Source organism: Lepisma saccharinum, chromosome 2 (genome assembly GCF_977018435.1).
Source record: "Lepisma saccharinum chromosome 2, izLepSacc3.1, whole genome shotgun sequence".
Classification (NCBI taxonomy): Eukaryota; Metazoa; Arthropoda; class Insecta; order Zygentoma; family Lepismatidae; genus Lepisma; species Lepisma saccharinum.
The window spans coordinates 214,770,447-214,787,572 of record NC_139230.1 but is presented as its reverse complement, the minus strand read 5'-3'; the positions used below and the strand labels follow the sequence as shown (position 1 = coordinate 214,787,572).

The window sequence follows — 17,126 nt, the reverse complement described above, 5'->3', positions numbered from 1 at the left end:
TTTTTCCACAAAGCATGGAAAATTGCATGTCAAACATTCGTACGGAAATTTGGACGTCAATTTCCACCTTGGGTAGGTGAACTATTTCGCCATCTATAGTTCAGAGAAGAAAACCGATCGTTTTCGCATATAGCCAATCCTCAAATGCCTCGTAAAGGCGTACCGGTCCAAATGGGTGTTTTAAAAATATTATGAGGTACAGTGGCAACACTGTTGATGTTTGAAGGCAACAAAAGGTGTGTTTAGTGATGGTCTATGGCATGGAAATACTGGAAACAGGAAAAAAAGGAAATGAAAATTATGGTGAAAAAAGTGTTACTTACCTACTCCTGGCAACCATGCAATGCGCGTAACGCGCAACAGCTTTACAAAAGATGTTGAAAATGACAACCATTTTCCCCTGAGGCATTCATCAATACGTTTTATCATGTTGGAAGCAACTTTATGCAAGGTTGATTGGTTTATATTGTTAATGGCTGTGCAAATGTTTATTTTTAGATCATCAAGTGTTCTTGGGTTATTAATGTAAACTGTTTGTTTCAAATAACCCCACAGAAAAAAATCTGGAGACATCTGATCCGGGGAGCGAATGGGCCATAAGTTTTTGCTTATAATGTGATTGCCAAAAAACTCTGCCAACATGTCTAAAGTTTCATTATACGTGTGACATGTTGCGGAGTCTTGTTGAAACCAACAATCACGTTCATCACGTTCCAACAGAGAAATAAACTGTGTGATAAGGTCACGATAAACTATTCCGTCAACTGTTGTGTTAAAAAAGAATGGACCGATTATTTTTCTCCGCAAAATCGCGCACCACACACCGATCTTTTGTGGATGAAGTGATTGTTCATGTAACAAATGGGGATTGTTACTTGACCAGTGTCGAGAATTTTGACTGTTGACATATCCATTTAAGTGGAACCATGCTTCATCCGTGAAAAAAACCTTATCCAAAAATATTCACACCATTATCTCTAATAAAATTTCTAAACCACTGGCAGTATCTTACACGTGCACCTTTGTCTGCTTCCTTCAGTTCTTGCACAGCCTGTACCTTATATGCACGTAGGTGCAATTGTTTTAACGCTCGGTGAGTTGTTGTTTTTGATACACCTGACTGTGCAACAAGTTTACGAACAGATTTCCTGGGAGATTGTGATATTCTCTGCTCCACATCCTGCAGCATACCTTGTGTCGAAACTGGTGGTTGTCTGTGGTAGGGTTTGTCATTAACTGATCCTGTTTCACGAAATCTGGAAACAAGTCGATATATCGTCGAATTTTCTGGAACACTGTTATTCGGATATTTCTCGCGAAACACAGTTTTTACACTAGCGTACGATTTTGAACAAAAATAATGTTCCACAATGAACACCCTCTCTTCCAAAGAGTACTTCATTTCACAGAACAATTCTAATCTTCCCCTACGAACAATGCGAAATGCACGGCTCAAACAGTTCTGAGTACACAACTAACTGATTCTTTTGTTCTCGTTCGGTGGGCGCTCTTATCGCATTGCATGGTTGCCAGGAGTAGGTAAGTAACACTTTTTTCACCATAATTTCCATTTCCTTTTTTTCCTGTTTCCAGTATTTCCATGTCATAGACCATCACTAAACACACCTTTTGTTGCCTTCAAACATCAACAGTGTTGCCACTGTACCTCATAATATTTTTAAAACACCCATTTGGACCGGTACGCCTTTACGAGTCATTTGAGGATTGGCTATATGCGAAAACGATCGGTTTTCTTCTCTGAACTATAGATGGCGAAATAGTCCACCTACCCAAGGTGGAAATTGACGTCCAAATTTCCGTACGAATGTTTGACATGCAATTTTCCATGCTTTGTGGAAAAATAAATTTACACTTTCACTTACATTTGGCAACACTGCACCCAGTTTGTTGTTTCTATGTTTAAAAATATCTACTTGGACAGGGCTAACATTTGGTGTATGACTTATGTATGTACAGGTTTCGGTTACAAAGTAACGCCACTCTCAATTCCCAGTTGCGCCGTACGTGGGACACCGGTAGTTTTAAAATCTGCGCTAAAAATGGAGGCTTTCACTCCTCCCCTGTGCAAATACTTTGAACACCACTTCGATCTGAAAGATATTAATCAATAACATTTCTTAATTTTATTTATGATACGTTGCTATCTTGGTTGATAGTTATGTTGATTAAATGATGAAATACAAGACACTTGAATTTTTCTTATTTAGCGTTGCTTGTCTGCAGTTGTGTTTGCAAAGGTGGGGGTCATAACCCCCCCCCCATATGGGTCCAGTACTTCTAAAAAAAAGAACGTTAAAGGTAGAAAAATATGCAAAATGAGGACTGACTACTTAAAAGAGCACCTATAACCCCTTCTTTTCGAAAATCTGGGCACGACACTGCTTGTCTGACACTTTTCGTAATTACGACGATGAGGATTAATGATGATTAGAAGAAAGGTCACCCAAAGAAACACCCATCTCCACGCCAGGACTCGAACCTGGAACCATCGGTGGCGCCTCAGTCAACGCCGAGATATACGAAGAATGGATTCAAAGAAGTACTCGATATTCGAACCAATGACCAAACTTTCGCAGCGCACACATACCGCTAACAATGATATGTCCTCTTCTATCTATTTTGGTTATTTAATGTCGCTTTTCTACCTTTCCAAGATTAACAGATGACCGGGAAAACACAATCACACACACATCAGCCACGTAGCAAAGTGGAGGGCTTGGGGGGGCCGAATTCCTCCCCTCGAAATTCTACAAATATCTAATTTAAATAGTGTATAGTGATAATTAATTTTACTTCCTTAGCAGGATTAAACATCTTGTATAAGAAGTTTTAATGTACTGAAAAATTACCTTGAAAGCTTATACCCCCCTCCCCCAACCTTTTCCCCTTTAGATTGCGGCTGCTGATAAGGGAAGAGTCCTCCAGGAAATAAAATTCTGGCTATGAGCCTGACAAGAACATGAGTTGGCTTGGGGGCAGGGGTTTATCCAGACTTTTCCATCTAGGGGGGTGAATTCGTATTTAGGGGGTGTAAGGGTATATTTAGATCCAAAATGGCCATAAATTGGGCCTTTGTGAAATTTTTAGGGGTGTCGAGGAAATTTGGGGCTTGTGGGGGGTAGGGCATTTTTATCTCAGATAGGAAGTTTTATTGTAAAGCGATAGAGGAATATAGAACAAAACAGAAACCTTGTTACCTTTCTCTAAAGATTTATTATCTCATGGGTGCCCACAGGGGGTGATTATAGCGCAGGCTGGGCCATCGAGATTTTTTGGGGGGGATTTTTCCTTTCAAATAATATAAAATTCAACATTTATATATTTTTCCAAAATATATGTAAACATTTTACATCTTAAATGCACCATATTTAATCCATTAGATGAAGAAAAGAAAGTGTTTAAGGATATTATCTAAAGGGGGGGGGTAGAAATATCCAACTCATACATATTTGGCCTTAATTGACATGTGGGTTCTGGGATAGGCTTCTGAATTAAAGGTTGGGGGGGGGGCAGTATCCAACTCTAGGTCTTAGATTATGGCGGGTATTTTAGTTACAGGGAGATTGAGCATTACATTGAGGAGGATATCCAATTCTTGTGTATTACTATTGTTTTAGACTGTTGCAGAAATTCTGGTATGGAGACAGAAATATTTTCTTGGAGGAGGCAATATCCACCCTTCAATATCAACAGTAAGTCTAAAATTGGCATGGAAATTTTGGTGGTAGGATTGAATATTAAATTTAAAGGGGGGGGGGGATAGGAAGCTCTTGATAAAGTGTTAAATCTTAGATTGTCAAGGTATTTCTGTAGTGGAGAGAGTTCGAACATTAAATTTTGGAGACTGTATTTAGCGATATGGTATCCACAAGTTTTCGATCCCGAGCGTGCCAAAAGAGAAGCTGGAAAAGACTAAATATCTCGGGATCCTAAGAAATTATTGACACCCCATTAAATTAATATTCTTGAAAGAAATTGGATGTAAAAATTTTCTTGCTCGCTTCGCTCGCATTCTTCTTTTGGGAGGATGCGTTTTTCGCGATTTACTGAGGAGAATGTGAAGTTTTATACTATAGCTGCATTACAAGGCATAAGCGATATTAATTAATAACATCACTTCTTAAAATATAATGCTTAGGGTTTGTATACTGCTTAATTTATTTAAATCAGGTGTATCATTTGGAACAAAAGTATATCGAATTCGCATTTCCAATTTCTTGTCAGGACAAGAAAACTGAGGAGAGTGGTGGTGGGGAGTTCTTTCAAAGAGGAACCATATTATATTATCGCCGTGATCTTAACAATTTCTAGCTAGGGTTCTGTAATGTCTCGTGAAACAATAATGAAATACTTTGTGGGAATTAAGATATGGTTTGAGGGCGCGAATCAAATGATTTGGGGGAGGGGGACGCATGACATGATTTTGGGTGGATGAGCCATTGGCCTTGGGGGGGATGGGCAACCCCGGATAATCTCATCGAGTTTGCACTTCCACAGTTCCAAGAGATTGATTAGAAGAGAATACTGTAGCAAGCAGTAGTTTATGTCGCGAAATGAACCAACCAAACGAGCATTCTTTGGATTTTATTGTTAAGTTACATGTGAACATTTCTTCAATTTACAGCAATGTTTTCACTGCATGCAGTGTTATTTTTCCTGACGGTACGCAATTGATAGGCGAGAATAAAACTGATAACATTTTATTTTGACGAAAGAAGTGTGTGTGTAATTACATGGATGCACGATTATTTATTTTAACCGACCTCCGTGGCGGAGTGGTTAGCACAGCGCGCTACGACGCCAGTGGTCCCAGGTTCGAATCCCGGCTTAGGCATCGATGCTCTTTGGGACTGTCCCTTCATGAAGCTTCATCATTTTCATATTATAACTCATCCTCATTGTCGCGATAAGCCAAAATCGGCAGAAAAGCAACGCTAAATAATAAAACTCAAATCAAGCACGATAATTTATGAACATAACAATAACAAAACAACCTGAAGTGCATCGGAATCTTGATTCCCAGAATAATTATAAAACACTGTGTGTGTGTGTTGTGTGTACATATAGTTTGTCAATCCAGCTGTACCTCCAATTCCATTCTTAAGTCGGCTCGCCACTGGACACAACCTCGTTTACACAGGATTTGAACCCACGGCTCCTACCTTTCTAGTGCGTTACACTAACAACTCTTGCAGTCGCCTTGGAGAAAAGTGTAAAAGAAAAAGATAAAAACACAAACGTTAAGAATCCAACGCTGACGTATACATTTAAATTACGTTGGCTTTGGAAACATTTTTTCTTTGATTTAAAATCCCCGATACCTGTGAAACGATATTGCGGCTCTTTAAACCCACTTGCTAGAGCGCTTGAAAAATGAGATTGTCGTGTAACCAGCCAACACTGAAATAACGTTTATATATAGAACGTTGAACATTCAAGCAGGCTGCACTGCTTCACACAACTATCCTTACTCTCGAAAATTGCCAGCGGCTCTTCCCTTCCCCAGACCACAACAATGAGCAAGCTTTTCTCCCATGCAAGTTAAACGCCACCGCTCTACGGTAGGGTTGGGGCGTCTTCAACTGCTTGTTTCTTTGTCCTACCACCAGCACAACCACTGCACAGCTTGTGTGGACCAGACTGTTTTATCCAACAGGTGCACAGTGGATCGGCAGGTGTGGTGAAATGAAAAGTGATTGAATATATTATGAGTAAAATGTGCGTACATTGAATCGTTAAATTTCAGCATGTCAATAAATATACAAAACAAATATAGTAATCTATAAAAGTTTCACAGGAGTTCAGAAACCTGAAATTGGTGGAGAGTGGGGGGAACAGATTGATTTAATATCGTGACTGCCCCGTTAACAGAAGTGCAATTCAAATAATTAAACTAAACCAATCCCTCTCCTGATTTTTTTTAGAAACATGAACACAATAACAATAATGATCACAACAATAATCAAAAGACCATACATTATTATAATTTTTGTGTACTCACCTTTCCAAGGAATTTTCCTTTCAGGTAGGTAGTCCTTGTGGTTGGGTCAACTATGTACTCTGGCAGTTCTATGTCATTATTATTAGTACTATTGTTGTTATTACATGTGTACTGCGGATCTCTCAAACCTGCTACACCTGAATCTAAAGAATCGTTGTTGCAATAAATATCATTTTTTGTAATGGAGGGTGACATTATCCATAAATCCTCAGAACCTTTACATCCTTGTGACACTTTCACTGTAACTACGCTCATATTCACTGCAAAACACACCACACTTCCAGCCTTGCTCCTACGCTACAAAGCCCCACACCAGTTCTTGCACCTCGCCTACTCAAGTTATCATGTCCCAACTCGACTGCTCACGCTAGTCTTGTAGACCGGCCTGTCACTGACTCACTGCCAATGTCCGTCAGAGGCGCTGCCTGTATCCCTCCTGTGGGCCGAGTCTCTTGTGACGTCATATCTCGAAACCAGCGTGCGTGGTCTGCTCGCGCTCGCCCAGGCAACGTGGAATAAAGCAGCCAGGTGGTAAACAAAGAGCAAAGTTTATGAAAGTAACTTCGGACGACTATGCTTCCCATTTATTATGTGATATTAAAGTACAGGTATACGTTAGAAACATGCTTGTTGCTCAACACGGAACGTAACCGAAAAAAAAAAAATGAAAACGATTATGTACACTGAATTTACCGTCCAAGAATCTTGCAAGAGTGTATTGACTCGGTCACACGCTTCTACAAGTAAATTTTGCTGAAGTTACTTTATAGACAAGGTTAGATATCTGACACATTTAGGATACTTTCGTGTTTATGATGTCAAATAACAATATGTAGTTCTGTGCGTATATTTCACATAAGGTCGAACAATTATGTAACTGAAGGATTTGTACTTGAACATACATTTTAAGTTATATTTTTTCTATTTTCTTATCTTCCTTTTCTACGATGCTTTTCATCCATTTTTGGCTCATCGTGACGATGATAATGATTAAATGAAATTGATGAAGGGAATCAAACAAAAAAGAACACCCATTTCCAACACGGAATCTAAAATATGTCGAATTTAGCTTTTCAATTCTTGTCAGAGCGGGTACAAACACTAAAAAAAGTTGAGTTACAGGTACTTCCTTCAGAAAGTAGCTGTTACTTGAAATGGCGTTAAAATTAAAGGGGGGGAATTCCCCCTCACCAACGATTTTGTCCTAAAATTCCCCCACCATACTTTTCCAGAGGGGGGAATTTTTTTTAACAACAAAAGATAAACCTCGTCCAGTCTCTCAGGACACTCAACCCAGCAATTCCCAGAACACAGAAATTAATCCGATTAGTTATTTCTTCTCCATTTCTCACTCATCGCTTTTAGTCAGCTACCGCAAAGTATATAGATATATAAATAAAAACTTATTAGCTTTTAGATGTGATTTTATGTTGACAACCATTATCTTCTTAATGTCCCTTCATTTTGGCCACTCCCCCTACTCACACAAATCATTGTACATCATAGCATTAGCATTGTAGTAAAATCTTCAATTTGCAATCGAATTTTGAATGAAGGACAATCGGTTTTTGTTTTTGAGTTGGTGTTTTAAGTCCACTTTATGCACAGTAAGGCTAATCGGGACTGGACCTACGGTTTAAAGTGGGATCCGAACCACTGTGCCATGTGCCTCCACCGGGTATCGAACCCGGGACCCCTTGACTACAAGGCGATGACGCTACCACTGCGCCATCGGGGAGGCCCAATGAAGGACAATCGATATAATATATATTTTATAATATAATTGAATTATTTGATAATTGACATATATTTAATGACATCATGTATGTATGTATATGTATGTCTGTGTGTGTGCTCCTTCCCCCCACCAATCTGTAGTGATTTCGCACCCTGATAAGAGATGAACGTTTAAGCCAGAGCAAGATAAGAGGAAATAAAGCATGGAAAGCTCTGAGTAATATCTGATAACCAACAAAGAATTTAGCCGGAAATGCACCGCACATTTTATGGTTGTCGTCACCTCGCACGCCTACGAAGTACTGGCCAAGAAAAATGCAGTCAGCATCCGGTCCAACAGTACACCACGTTGTCGCAAAATTGTGGTTGCTCCAGGCTAACCAAGAAGTGAACAGTTCGTGACAGATTGCGTTGTTTCCTGATGCACGGTTCCTAAATCAGTGTATTACTACTCGAAATATTCTTAGAAAAATATCCCCAATAATTAAACTAATTTCTCCGTGAATCACGAAGAAACTATGGCTTGCTCCAGAAGTTCCTAAGGGAGGTATAATCTGGCAATCAGGAGAGATTACTATTTTTTTTTTTTGTATTTTCCCATTTTCGTGTATCTGATTTTAAAAAAAAAACACTTGGTTACGCCACTGCGAGAAGAGACAAAGACAGTTTCCACAAAGGAAATTTTAATATGTTCTGAATATTTTAAGAAGTTGTATGTAACAGAAGATTCCAAATACAGCATTAGTCATTTTATATTGAAATGTTTTAACAACAGAAAATAACATAATAAACTAAATTACATGTGATCATACTTTTGCTCAACAGCCTTCTAAAACTTGCCAGATATTAAAAAATGTACATTAGGTTTGTTAAATTATTATACTGGCTAGGCAGTATGTGGAAGAGGGAAAGCTGGATGAGGCATAATCTTGAATCTGAGATTCGGGGACGAATAACGCAAAGCTTCATATTGTCTAGTAAGTGACAAAATTACTTTTCTAAGCATGCCAACAAAGAAATTTATTTTCAAATTGTCGCCAGTAATGTAAAACGTCTGATTTGTATACAAATGTTGTCGCTCGTATGCCTGTAGGTATGTATGTACAGACAGTTCTGTGTTGTAACGATTCCATTGAACTCCAATGAGAGCGTTACAACCCAGAAGTATCCGTGATTGTACGTACCAGCGTCAGCGTGCGATATTCCCACCCCCACCCCAATGATATTAACCTGCAAAACTCCCCCAGAAACGATTTCCGGAGTGGAGAGTTTCCTTGCTTAAAACAACAAAGGCGGGTAATTAGTTAACTTCAAACATACTCGATCGCCTTTCTCTCTCTCTCTTCATATATATACAGATAAGAGTTTCTTGGTATGTAAGGTGACTGACTCTTTGTCAACCTCACTCCCACGTAGTACACCCTGAACTGCATTTTGCAGACTAGCGAGGCTCTGGCGTCTGGACTCACGGCCATAAGAATCCTCAGTGGGGCCCGTGTTGTGTGCTGTTCTTGTGCGTTTGTGATTCTCCTCTCATCTCCTTGATCTTATCACCATTCATCATCATCTTCCTGATTAGTCAAAAGTGGCAGAAAAGCGAAGTAAAATAAATCAAATCAATCAGTCAATCGAGATAAAAAATTTTCAGCCTCCCTCACCATGTTTCCATTTTTATAAATGATTTCGCACCTCGATAGGTACGTCAATGCTGTATTGTTCTCCCATCAGATTATCTTGGCTTTATCTCCATCGGGAATAGAACCCAGGACATGTTGATTACCAGGCCACTACAGAGCTATGCATCTTCCACAACTACGACTTTCTATGACGTTAGGAAATTTGAGTGATATTTTACATTCTTAATATTCCATATTGAGGTTATTTGAAAATTCATTTTTATTTTTTATTTTCTTCTATTTTCTTAGCAAACCGTGTTCCTTTTTATTACTGTTACTGAAATCGTAAATGTAAGATAATATAAATTTCGTTACTCCTTACCTGACACAGTGATCACGAAGCCAGAGGTAGCGAGTTCGAATCCCGGCCTGGGCATGGGTTTTCATGGTGAGCATTCCTTCATCAATTTCATCATATCATCACTCATCCTCGTCTTCGCGATAAATCAATCAAACAAAATACCGGAGCTACGGTTACTTTTTGAAAAGTAACTAGTTAGAGTTACCCTTACCCAAAAAAATAATAAACGTTGCTTGTAGCTCGTTAAAACTGACTGTGCTTCAATTGAAACAAGAAGTGCTTCTAGTGTAAAACATATGCAGCGAACAAGCCTGATCGAAAGTCTTGACTCAAAATTTTGGCCAATGGGAAGGGTAACAGGAGTCATGGGTTCGAATCCCAGATAAGGCATGGACAGCAATCAATTTTGCCATCGACATCATCCATCCTCATCCACATGATTAATCTACAGAAGTTCAAAGAAGCCACGTAAACAGATAAAATACAATACATCACCAGAGATATGGTGGAGCAGATAATATGTATTTGGAATCAATTTCAAGCGTGGATATTCGTGAATAAATTCTAATTTTTCTTAAACACCGCCCTTCCATTATCCTTGTGTCAGTTACCATGAGAGCAGAAACACGCAGAGCTAACAATGGCAACCAATCGCTTACAGAGTTGCGCGTATCATACGCGATCAATAAGAATCCTTGGGGGATTTTGCTCTCGCCCCAAGTTCAATGTAAGTGCATTCTCACACTCAGCCCCCTGTTTCTAATGACTTGAGAACTGAGAAACATCTCTGTTCAATTGTCTTATGTTTCTGTCTGTCGATTATCCAGTTTTCATGAGGCACATTTCGAAGTCAAATTTTAAATTTCAGCCCTGTGTGTCATAAATTTATATAGCTATTCTTAATTTTCAAAATATAATTATGTAAATCAGTTGTGTCAAAGCTTGTTTTCATTTTCTGTAGGACCACTGTTCGAATTAATATTTTTGCTGGGGGGGCATTCGACGGTATATTTGTGATTTCATTTCAGGAGGTAGGTTTTATGGGGGGGATGGCATGCAAGTTTGTATGTGGGGGTTACCACCAGTCAGTAAACTAAACTATTGCCTTGCGGGGGTCTAAGTAACTAGTTCTAGGATTTAACCTAGGTCATTCAATCTTATGATAACATTTGCACGTAATTTAGAAACACTTCGTATATTTACATTCTAAGAAAACCAACTCACAGAACAGTTATTAAAATAGTAAGACCAAATTTTTATTTCCAACTTCTAACCTACCTACAAGTTTCTTGTGAACACCTTAATACATACAAAACATCAGCGCCATGCCATGAAAACTTAAGTGTAAAACTGCTTGCTGTTGGCTCTGTGAGGTTTCTCATTTGCAGAATGGTGTCCTTCTTTAATCCACAAGGCTTGTATAATTTTCGGCAGGGAAATCTTTGATGACTGGACCACTAATTGACACGAATGATTTTTCTGTTGTGTTTGTTACATAGCTAAGAAATGGTGTACTGTATGCTTTCAATTCCATTTTATTTGTTTCTTTGAAGGGGATAAAAGCTTCCCTTTCAGTGTTAAAAATAATTTTGTGAAGGGAGAGTTCCCGGCATCTCCCCCCGTTAATTTCGCACACTGAGAAGGACCTTATAGTGCATTTTTTATATGCAGTAATACGTACATTATTGCATTTGTACGCACATACGAGAGTAATAATTTTCCTTAACATTTGCCTGCTGAGCTTAAAAGGCCATCGTCTAAAATTAATTATGGCATTCGTCCTTCTATATCATATATGTATCTCTCTACTAAAGGCCTCTGGCTTGAGTCCCAGCCTGGGTGACATTGTCTCTTCGTGAGTGTTCCTTCATCCCTTTCATCTCATCTCTATTTATTCTCATCGTCACCACTAGCCAAAAGTGGCAGAAAATCAAGGCTGAATAACAAGAAAAATACATATTCAAGAAACGGACTCGTTTTGCAATTCAACAAAATCAGCAATCGATTTTAAAAGGACATATTAATTCACGAACAGTTAATGAAGTGATACAAGAGAGAGAGAAAGAAAGAAATGTATTTAAAAACTGATATCCTTAAACTATGTAATGGTAATGTTATTATTATCCGCCTTTCTTCCCATGTCTTAAAAAAATCACAAAAATGAAAATTCTCCTGCAGCGAGAAATTCCAGTCAGTGCAAGACGGGCACAGTTTGGCTTCCCTAGCAACGAAGAAAATGAGGGGGGAGACAAGTGGGAGGAATATATTCTTGATGTCATAGGACACTATATATTTTGGGTGTTCAATTGTTCCAATTGATTTCGAATATTAAGAATTTAGTTTTTAGAGTTTTTAATGTAGATAATAGTGTTGCTCACGAGACGAGACGAAACAAAATAATATTTTCAGGACGAGACACGAGAGAAGACAGACGAATATTTTCGAGGCGAGACAACATATTCACAAGACGAGACGAGATAGACCAAAGTCTCGTCTCGTAAGGAACCAATAAAACGATTTATGGCGGGAAAAGGCATATCTGTTTTTATTTAGTGCTTAAATAATGTGATCAAATCTTAGGTACCCCGTATTACCCTCCCCCCTCCGCTTCACCTACATGCATTCATATGTGTGTGTGTGTGTGTCACTCCCCCATGGCTAAACATTTTCCAAGTGGGTGCAATACGCAAAGGAGGGGGGCGGAGATTCTCCCTCATTTCTCATACAAATACCTCCCTTCTTAGAAATTATGTTAATTATATTCTCTCCCTTTTTATCTTCAAAAAAATAGTTCGTCATTCATCCTTATTATCGGAACTAATAAACATAAAAGTGGCACAAAATCTTCCCGTTAGAATTATCATCCCTCTCGTACAAAATGCACAGTGGTGGAAAGAAATATTTCCCCCATTGGTCTACATTTTACAAGGCCTTTTGGAAGAAGTATTTCTATCCACCACCCTACATCGTATTTTTCTCATTGCATCTTACGCATTATTTTTCTCCCTCTCCAAATGTCTGAGAAGTGCATGTATTGAAGCTGGATCAAAGGACATTTGGCGGCTCTCTTCTGGGAGAGAGGAAGAGAGCTCGAGACGTGGCATCTAGCCAGTTGCTTCTTGCCAACAGAATTTAAAAGAAGTCACGGAGACGTTCCAACAAAGGGATTGAACTCCGTCAAAGCAAACGGAAAATTTGATGGACGTTAAAATGGTTCTCCAAAGTATAGCTAGAACGTTCAGATTTCGGACTTGCTTATTAAACCATGAGAGAAAAAAATCATATTAATAGCACTGAAACTAGATCCTCAAGAATAAAAAATCGGGTATCTACTATCTATGCCAAATTTTCGATCTGAGAGAATGTAAGGATTTTTAGAGTGGGGTGAAGGTATACCAAATTTTAATGATTGAAGTAAATAAAATAGGCCTTTCAAAATTTAGGTGGCTATTGGGTAAAAACGTTATGTTAATTATTTTCCAAAAAATGACTTAGACCCATACTGTGTTATAGCGTATATTACTTCAGTGACGTAGCCCAGAAAGCCCGCAGAAAGTGTTGGAAAGGTGGAGAAGGGGCAAGAATAATTTGAGGTGAGCAGTCACATTCTTCCCCTCTGTGTACATTGCCGGTAAAATTCATTGAAGCCTACCTAGGTTTTCTTGTTTGTTGAGAGGAAACAGTAATATATGGACTGACAAAAGGGGAAATTAATTCCCAGCCTTTCACTGTTAAGAGTTTGAAAGTGGTGCTTGGCGCACAAATATATATATATTTTTTTTTATTAAAGTTGAGATTCGTTATTTTAATACAGAAATTCTAATCGTGTAAGCAGTCTTGAATTCGATGTGTTTATACATGAGTTCATGAACCTCACAGCAATATTCTTAGAATAATTGTTCAATTGAACTTATTTTCGAGAAACAATACCATATTTTCGGTTCCTATTACTATGAATTGATATATTTGCAAATAATTAATTAATATTATTCTCAAGAAAACAACGTGAAACTCCCTAATTTTGTACTTATGGTAATACGCGGGGATGAAGTTCAATACCGGTGGGATATTTGCCGAGTGACAAAAGGAAGCCGTATAGGAAATTTTTTAATAAACTTAAAGGTATGTAGATTTTAATGCAGTAATTAAATTGTGTAAGTATATCATACAAATCATCTCTGGGGAGGGGGACGATCGTCCCCTCCTATTTCCCTCTTAGCTTCTCAAGAAATATTTCTCTCAAATCTTAAACAGCTGAACGAAGGGTCACTGATATACCAAGATCTAGAGGCATTTCTTTCCTCTACTCTCCCCAACTACCCATGAAAAGGTATGAACAACATCGAAACTTTCGTGGCACAATAACCTGCGGAAGGAATCGTTTTTCCATCTCTTCCATTATAGTTTAGCTAAATTTGAGAATCAACAACATTAAACAATTGGTGAGTTAATTTATTTATTACTAGTGTTGCCCACGGGACGAGACGGGACAGGCTTTTAAAAATTCGAGACGAGACGAGATTGATCATGTGTCCCGAGATAAACGAATATTTTCGAGACGAGACAGCATTTCACAGCATTTCCACGAGACGAGACAGGCCAAAGTCTCGTCTCGTGGGCAACACTATTTATTACCACTTGCCAGAAATGCATATCTAATAATATATATGTAAATAATATATATTGCATTAATAATTACACACAAACACACACATGGCAAAAAGAGATTGTAAAAATCGGTTGCTTGATTGAAAAACGTGCTCCTTCCAACTCCAAAATAAGTTCCGAAGTCCCTGTTCATTGGGGTGGTCCTATTTCAGTAGTCACTCAATATATGTGTATATTTAAACAAATTTACTTTGCTCTCTCACCTACGCAGTTTGGAGACGACCCTGGAGTTAAGAACATGGTGCTTACATTCTTCGATTTTTTCCTGAAAAAGATATCAAACTCTTCACTCTGAATGAAATGTTATTCTTAATATGATGTGTTCAGTACAAATCTTAAATACCCCTAAATGAAAGAGATGTTGGCTTTCGTTCAATTACTCCAACAATTCTATGTAACATTTTGGAGTATGTGTGTGGGGAGGAGGGGGGCAACTTTTCCAACTGTATCACAGTGATAATATTTTGTCTTTCTTCTCAGTTTCATTCGAGCAACGGTGAAAAAGAAGCGGAGGACGAAATCAATATTTTAGAACCGAAACAAAACCACTGCAAATATTTTGGAATAAGATGAGACGAAGACCGTACATGGCCTCATTTCGGTAGTATATTTAGTGGAATCAGTGTGACTCACTTACAAAATCCGATGCTACTCTAAAATAATTCCTGCAGTTGCAAGGAAGAAAGTAGTACGTTCCTCTCAATACGAAATGCGTTCAGACGCAGGAATGTTTCAACATAGTCCTTACCTTCATCCCGGGACATCGCTTGCTTGCCAAAGGATGCCACCACACCAAGTATTTTGTTCTATTTCGGTAGCGCAAAACATGATGCCTAGGGTTCCGTTGTCGTTGAGATGGGATTATTTTTGTTCAGGAGAAGACCTTTCCACCTGCCTGGGATTTCAGTCTTATGGCAGGCTCCTCTATGCACAAAATAAGAATGCAACGAAAAGGTGTAAAAACATAGGAGCTATATTTTCAAAGAACTTGTTCATTGCTTGATTATGCAATTAAGAACAACACAAATATTAAAGCGTAGCACTGGAACTTCAGGAGTCCTAGGTTCGAATCCTGGCTAAGGCATTGTGTTTCTCACATCGTCTGTTTGTTCCATAATATAAATAGAGCTGAGACTTGTTTCGTAGTAAGAATAATTTAAAATTTCATGTTGGCCTTTCTTTAATATAAATTATGTATGTAGTAGGTGATGTTAACAAAGGCGCACTGTATTGTTAGAAATTTCGTTCAGGAACAAAACAGTGAACTTTCTAAAGTTTGATGTAACAGTACGAGAACATTTGTTCGTTAGAGTTGGCTGTAACTTTGGATTGAGTTGGTGTTTTAAGTCCACTTTATGCACAGTAAGGCTATTAGAGACTGAACCTACAGTTTAAAGTGGGATCCGAACCACTATGTGCCTCCACTGGGTATCGAACCCGGGACCCCTTGCTTACAAAGCAACGACGCTACCACTGCGCCATCGGGGAGGCCCAGTTGGCTGTAACTACCCACGTTGTCAACAAATGATTTTATTTCAAAGATATACCTTCCTTATATGTATTTATTTACTTACAGACTTCGAAATAATGTATTTAACCCTTTTTAACATTTTACTCGTATGTCAATAGAAACAACATAAAATTAAGGCAAATAAAATGTCGGTCCCGGGTTTGATACCCGGTGGAGGCACATAGTGGTTCGGATCACACTTTAAACTGTAGGCCCAGTCCCAATTAGCCAAAATGTGCATAAAGTGAACTTAAAACACCAGCTCAATCAACCAAAACAATAAAATAAAATTTCATTAAAGATATTAATTTATCATTATTCTGAATTGTGTTCCAGTCTCCTCTGTAGTCGAATGATTTGAGTGCTCGATCAACGATCTCCCTCTGAATGTTCTGAGTTCTATTTCCTGTCACGCCATGTATTATCCATTATGTTTGTTCCGTCATATATTCCATCTAATCATAAGTCATCCTCATTGTCGTTGTTAACATAAAGAGAAAAAACAACACCAAGTTACCAAAAATACTAATACAAACCGTGTCTAAAGTGCGAGAAAATAAATAAGCCTGCGAAGAGCATTGTATTGTGAAGGTAGCACGGGATGAGACTCAACATTCGTTTAAGATAGGTAACATTTGACTGCTTTGTGAATTGCACTCACTTGTCATCGCAGATAAACGTATTACTGACTTTTATCTGTGTTTGTCGCATAGGATCATGAATTATTAAAAATGGAATTTGAGATCGACAATGGTTTGAATAATTAAATTTATTTAAAAATCCTTCCAGAACATTCGGAATAATATTCAAACTTGAATATAAATTATGTGACCATCAGTCGGTTGTCTTATGGGGCCAATGCTACTATATTATTACAAATATACAGGTAACGTTACATGCACATAAGCTCCTCTCAGTTCTCTAAGGAAGATTTATATTGATCCGTGTAAATATGTATCGATGCAACTTTTCTAAACGATATATGTTTCTGGGAAAAAAGAAGAAACGCAACCCACAGGCAGAAGAGCCGATTCTAGACAGCAGAGTGAAGTCTTAGATGTTGCAGAAATTATTTCAGGGGATGTTGTGGACAAACCAGTAACAAAAATATATTATATTAAATTATTTATATTTTAGTTCTTAACTTGCAAGAGTAGCCATCATAATAAAGTAAAAAAATCCGCCTCTTAAATGTCATGGGGTAGATTTACA

General features: G+C 38.2%; 1 protein-coding gene across 1 annotated transcript in view; it reads right to left on the bottom strand.

Annotated features, from left to right (window-relative positions):
• Positions 1-6,422, bottom strand: part of LOC145984310 (serine/threonine-protein kinase PLK1-like) — a 105,701-nt gene extending 99,279 nt beyond the window's left edge. The window contains exon 1 of the mRNA XM_083117969.1: positions 6,023-6,422. Coding sequence (XP_082974095.1) covers positions 6,023-6,277 — 255 coding nt within the window. The 5' untranslated portion in view covers positions 6,278-6,422. The remainder of the gene's footprint in view (positions 1-6,022) is intronic.
• Between the last annotated feature and the right edge of the window lie 10,704 nt (positions 6,423-17,126).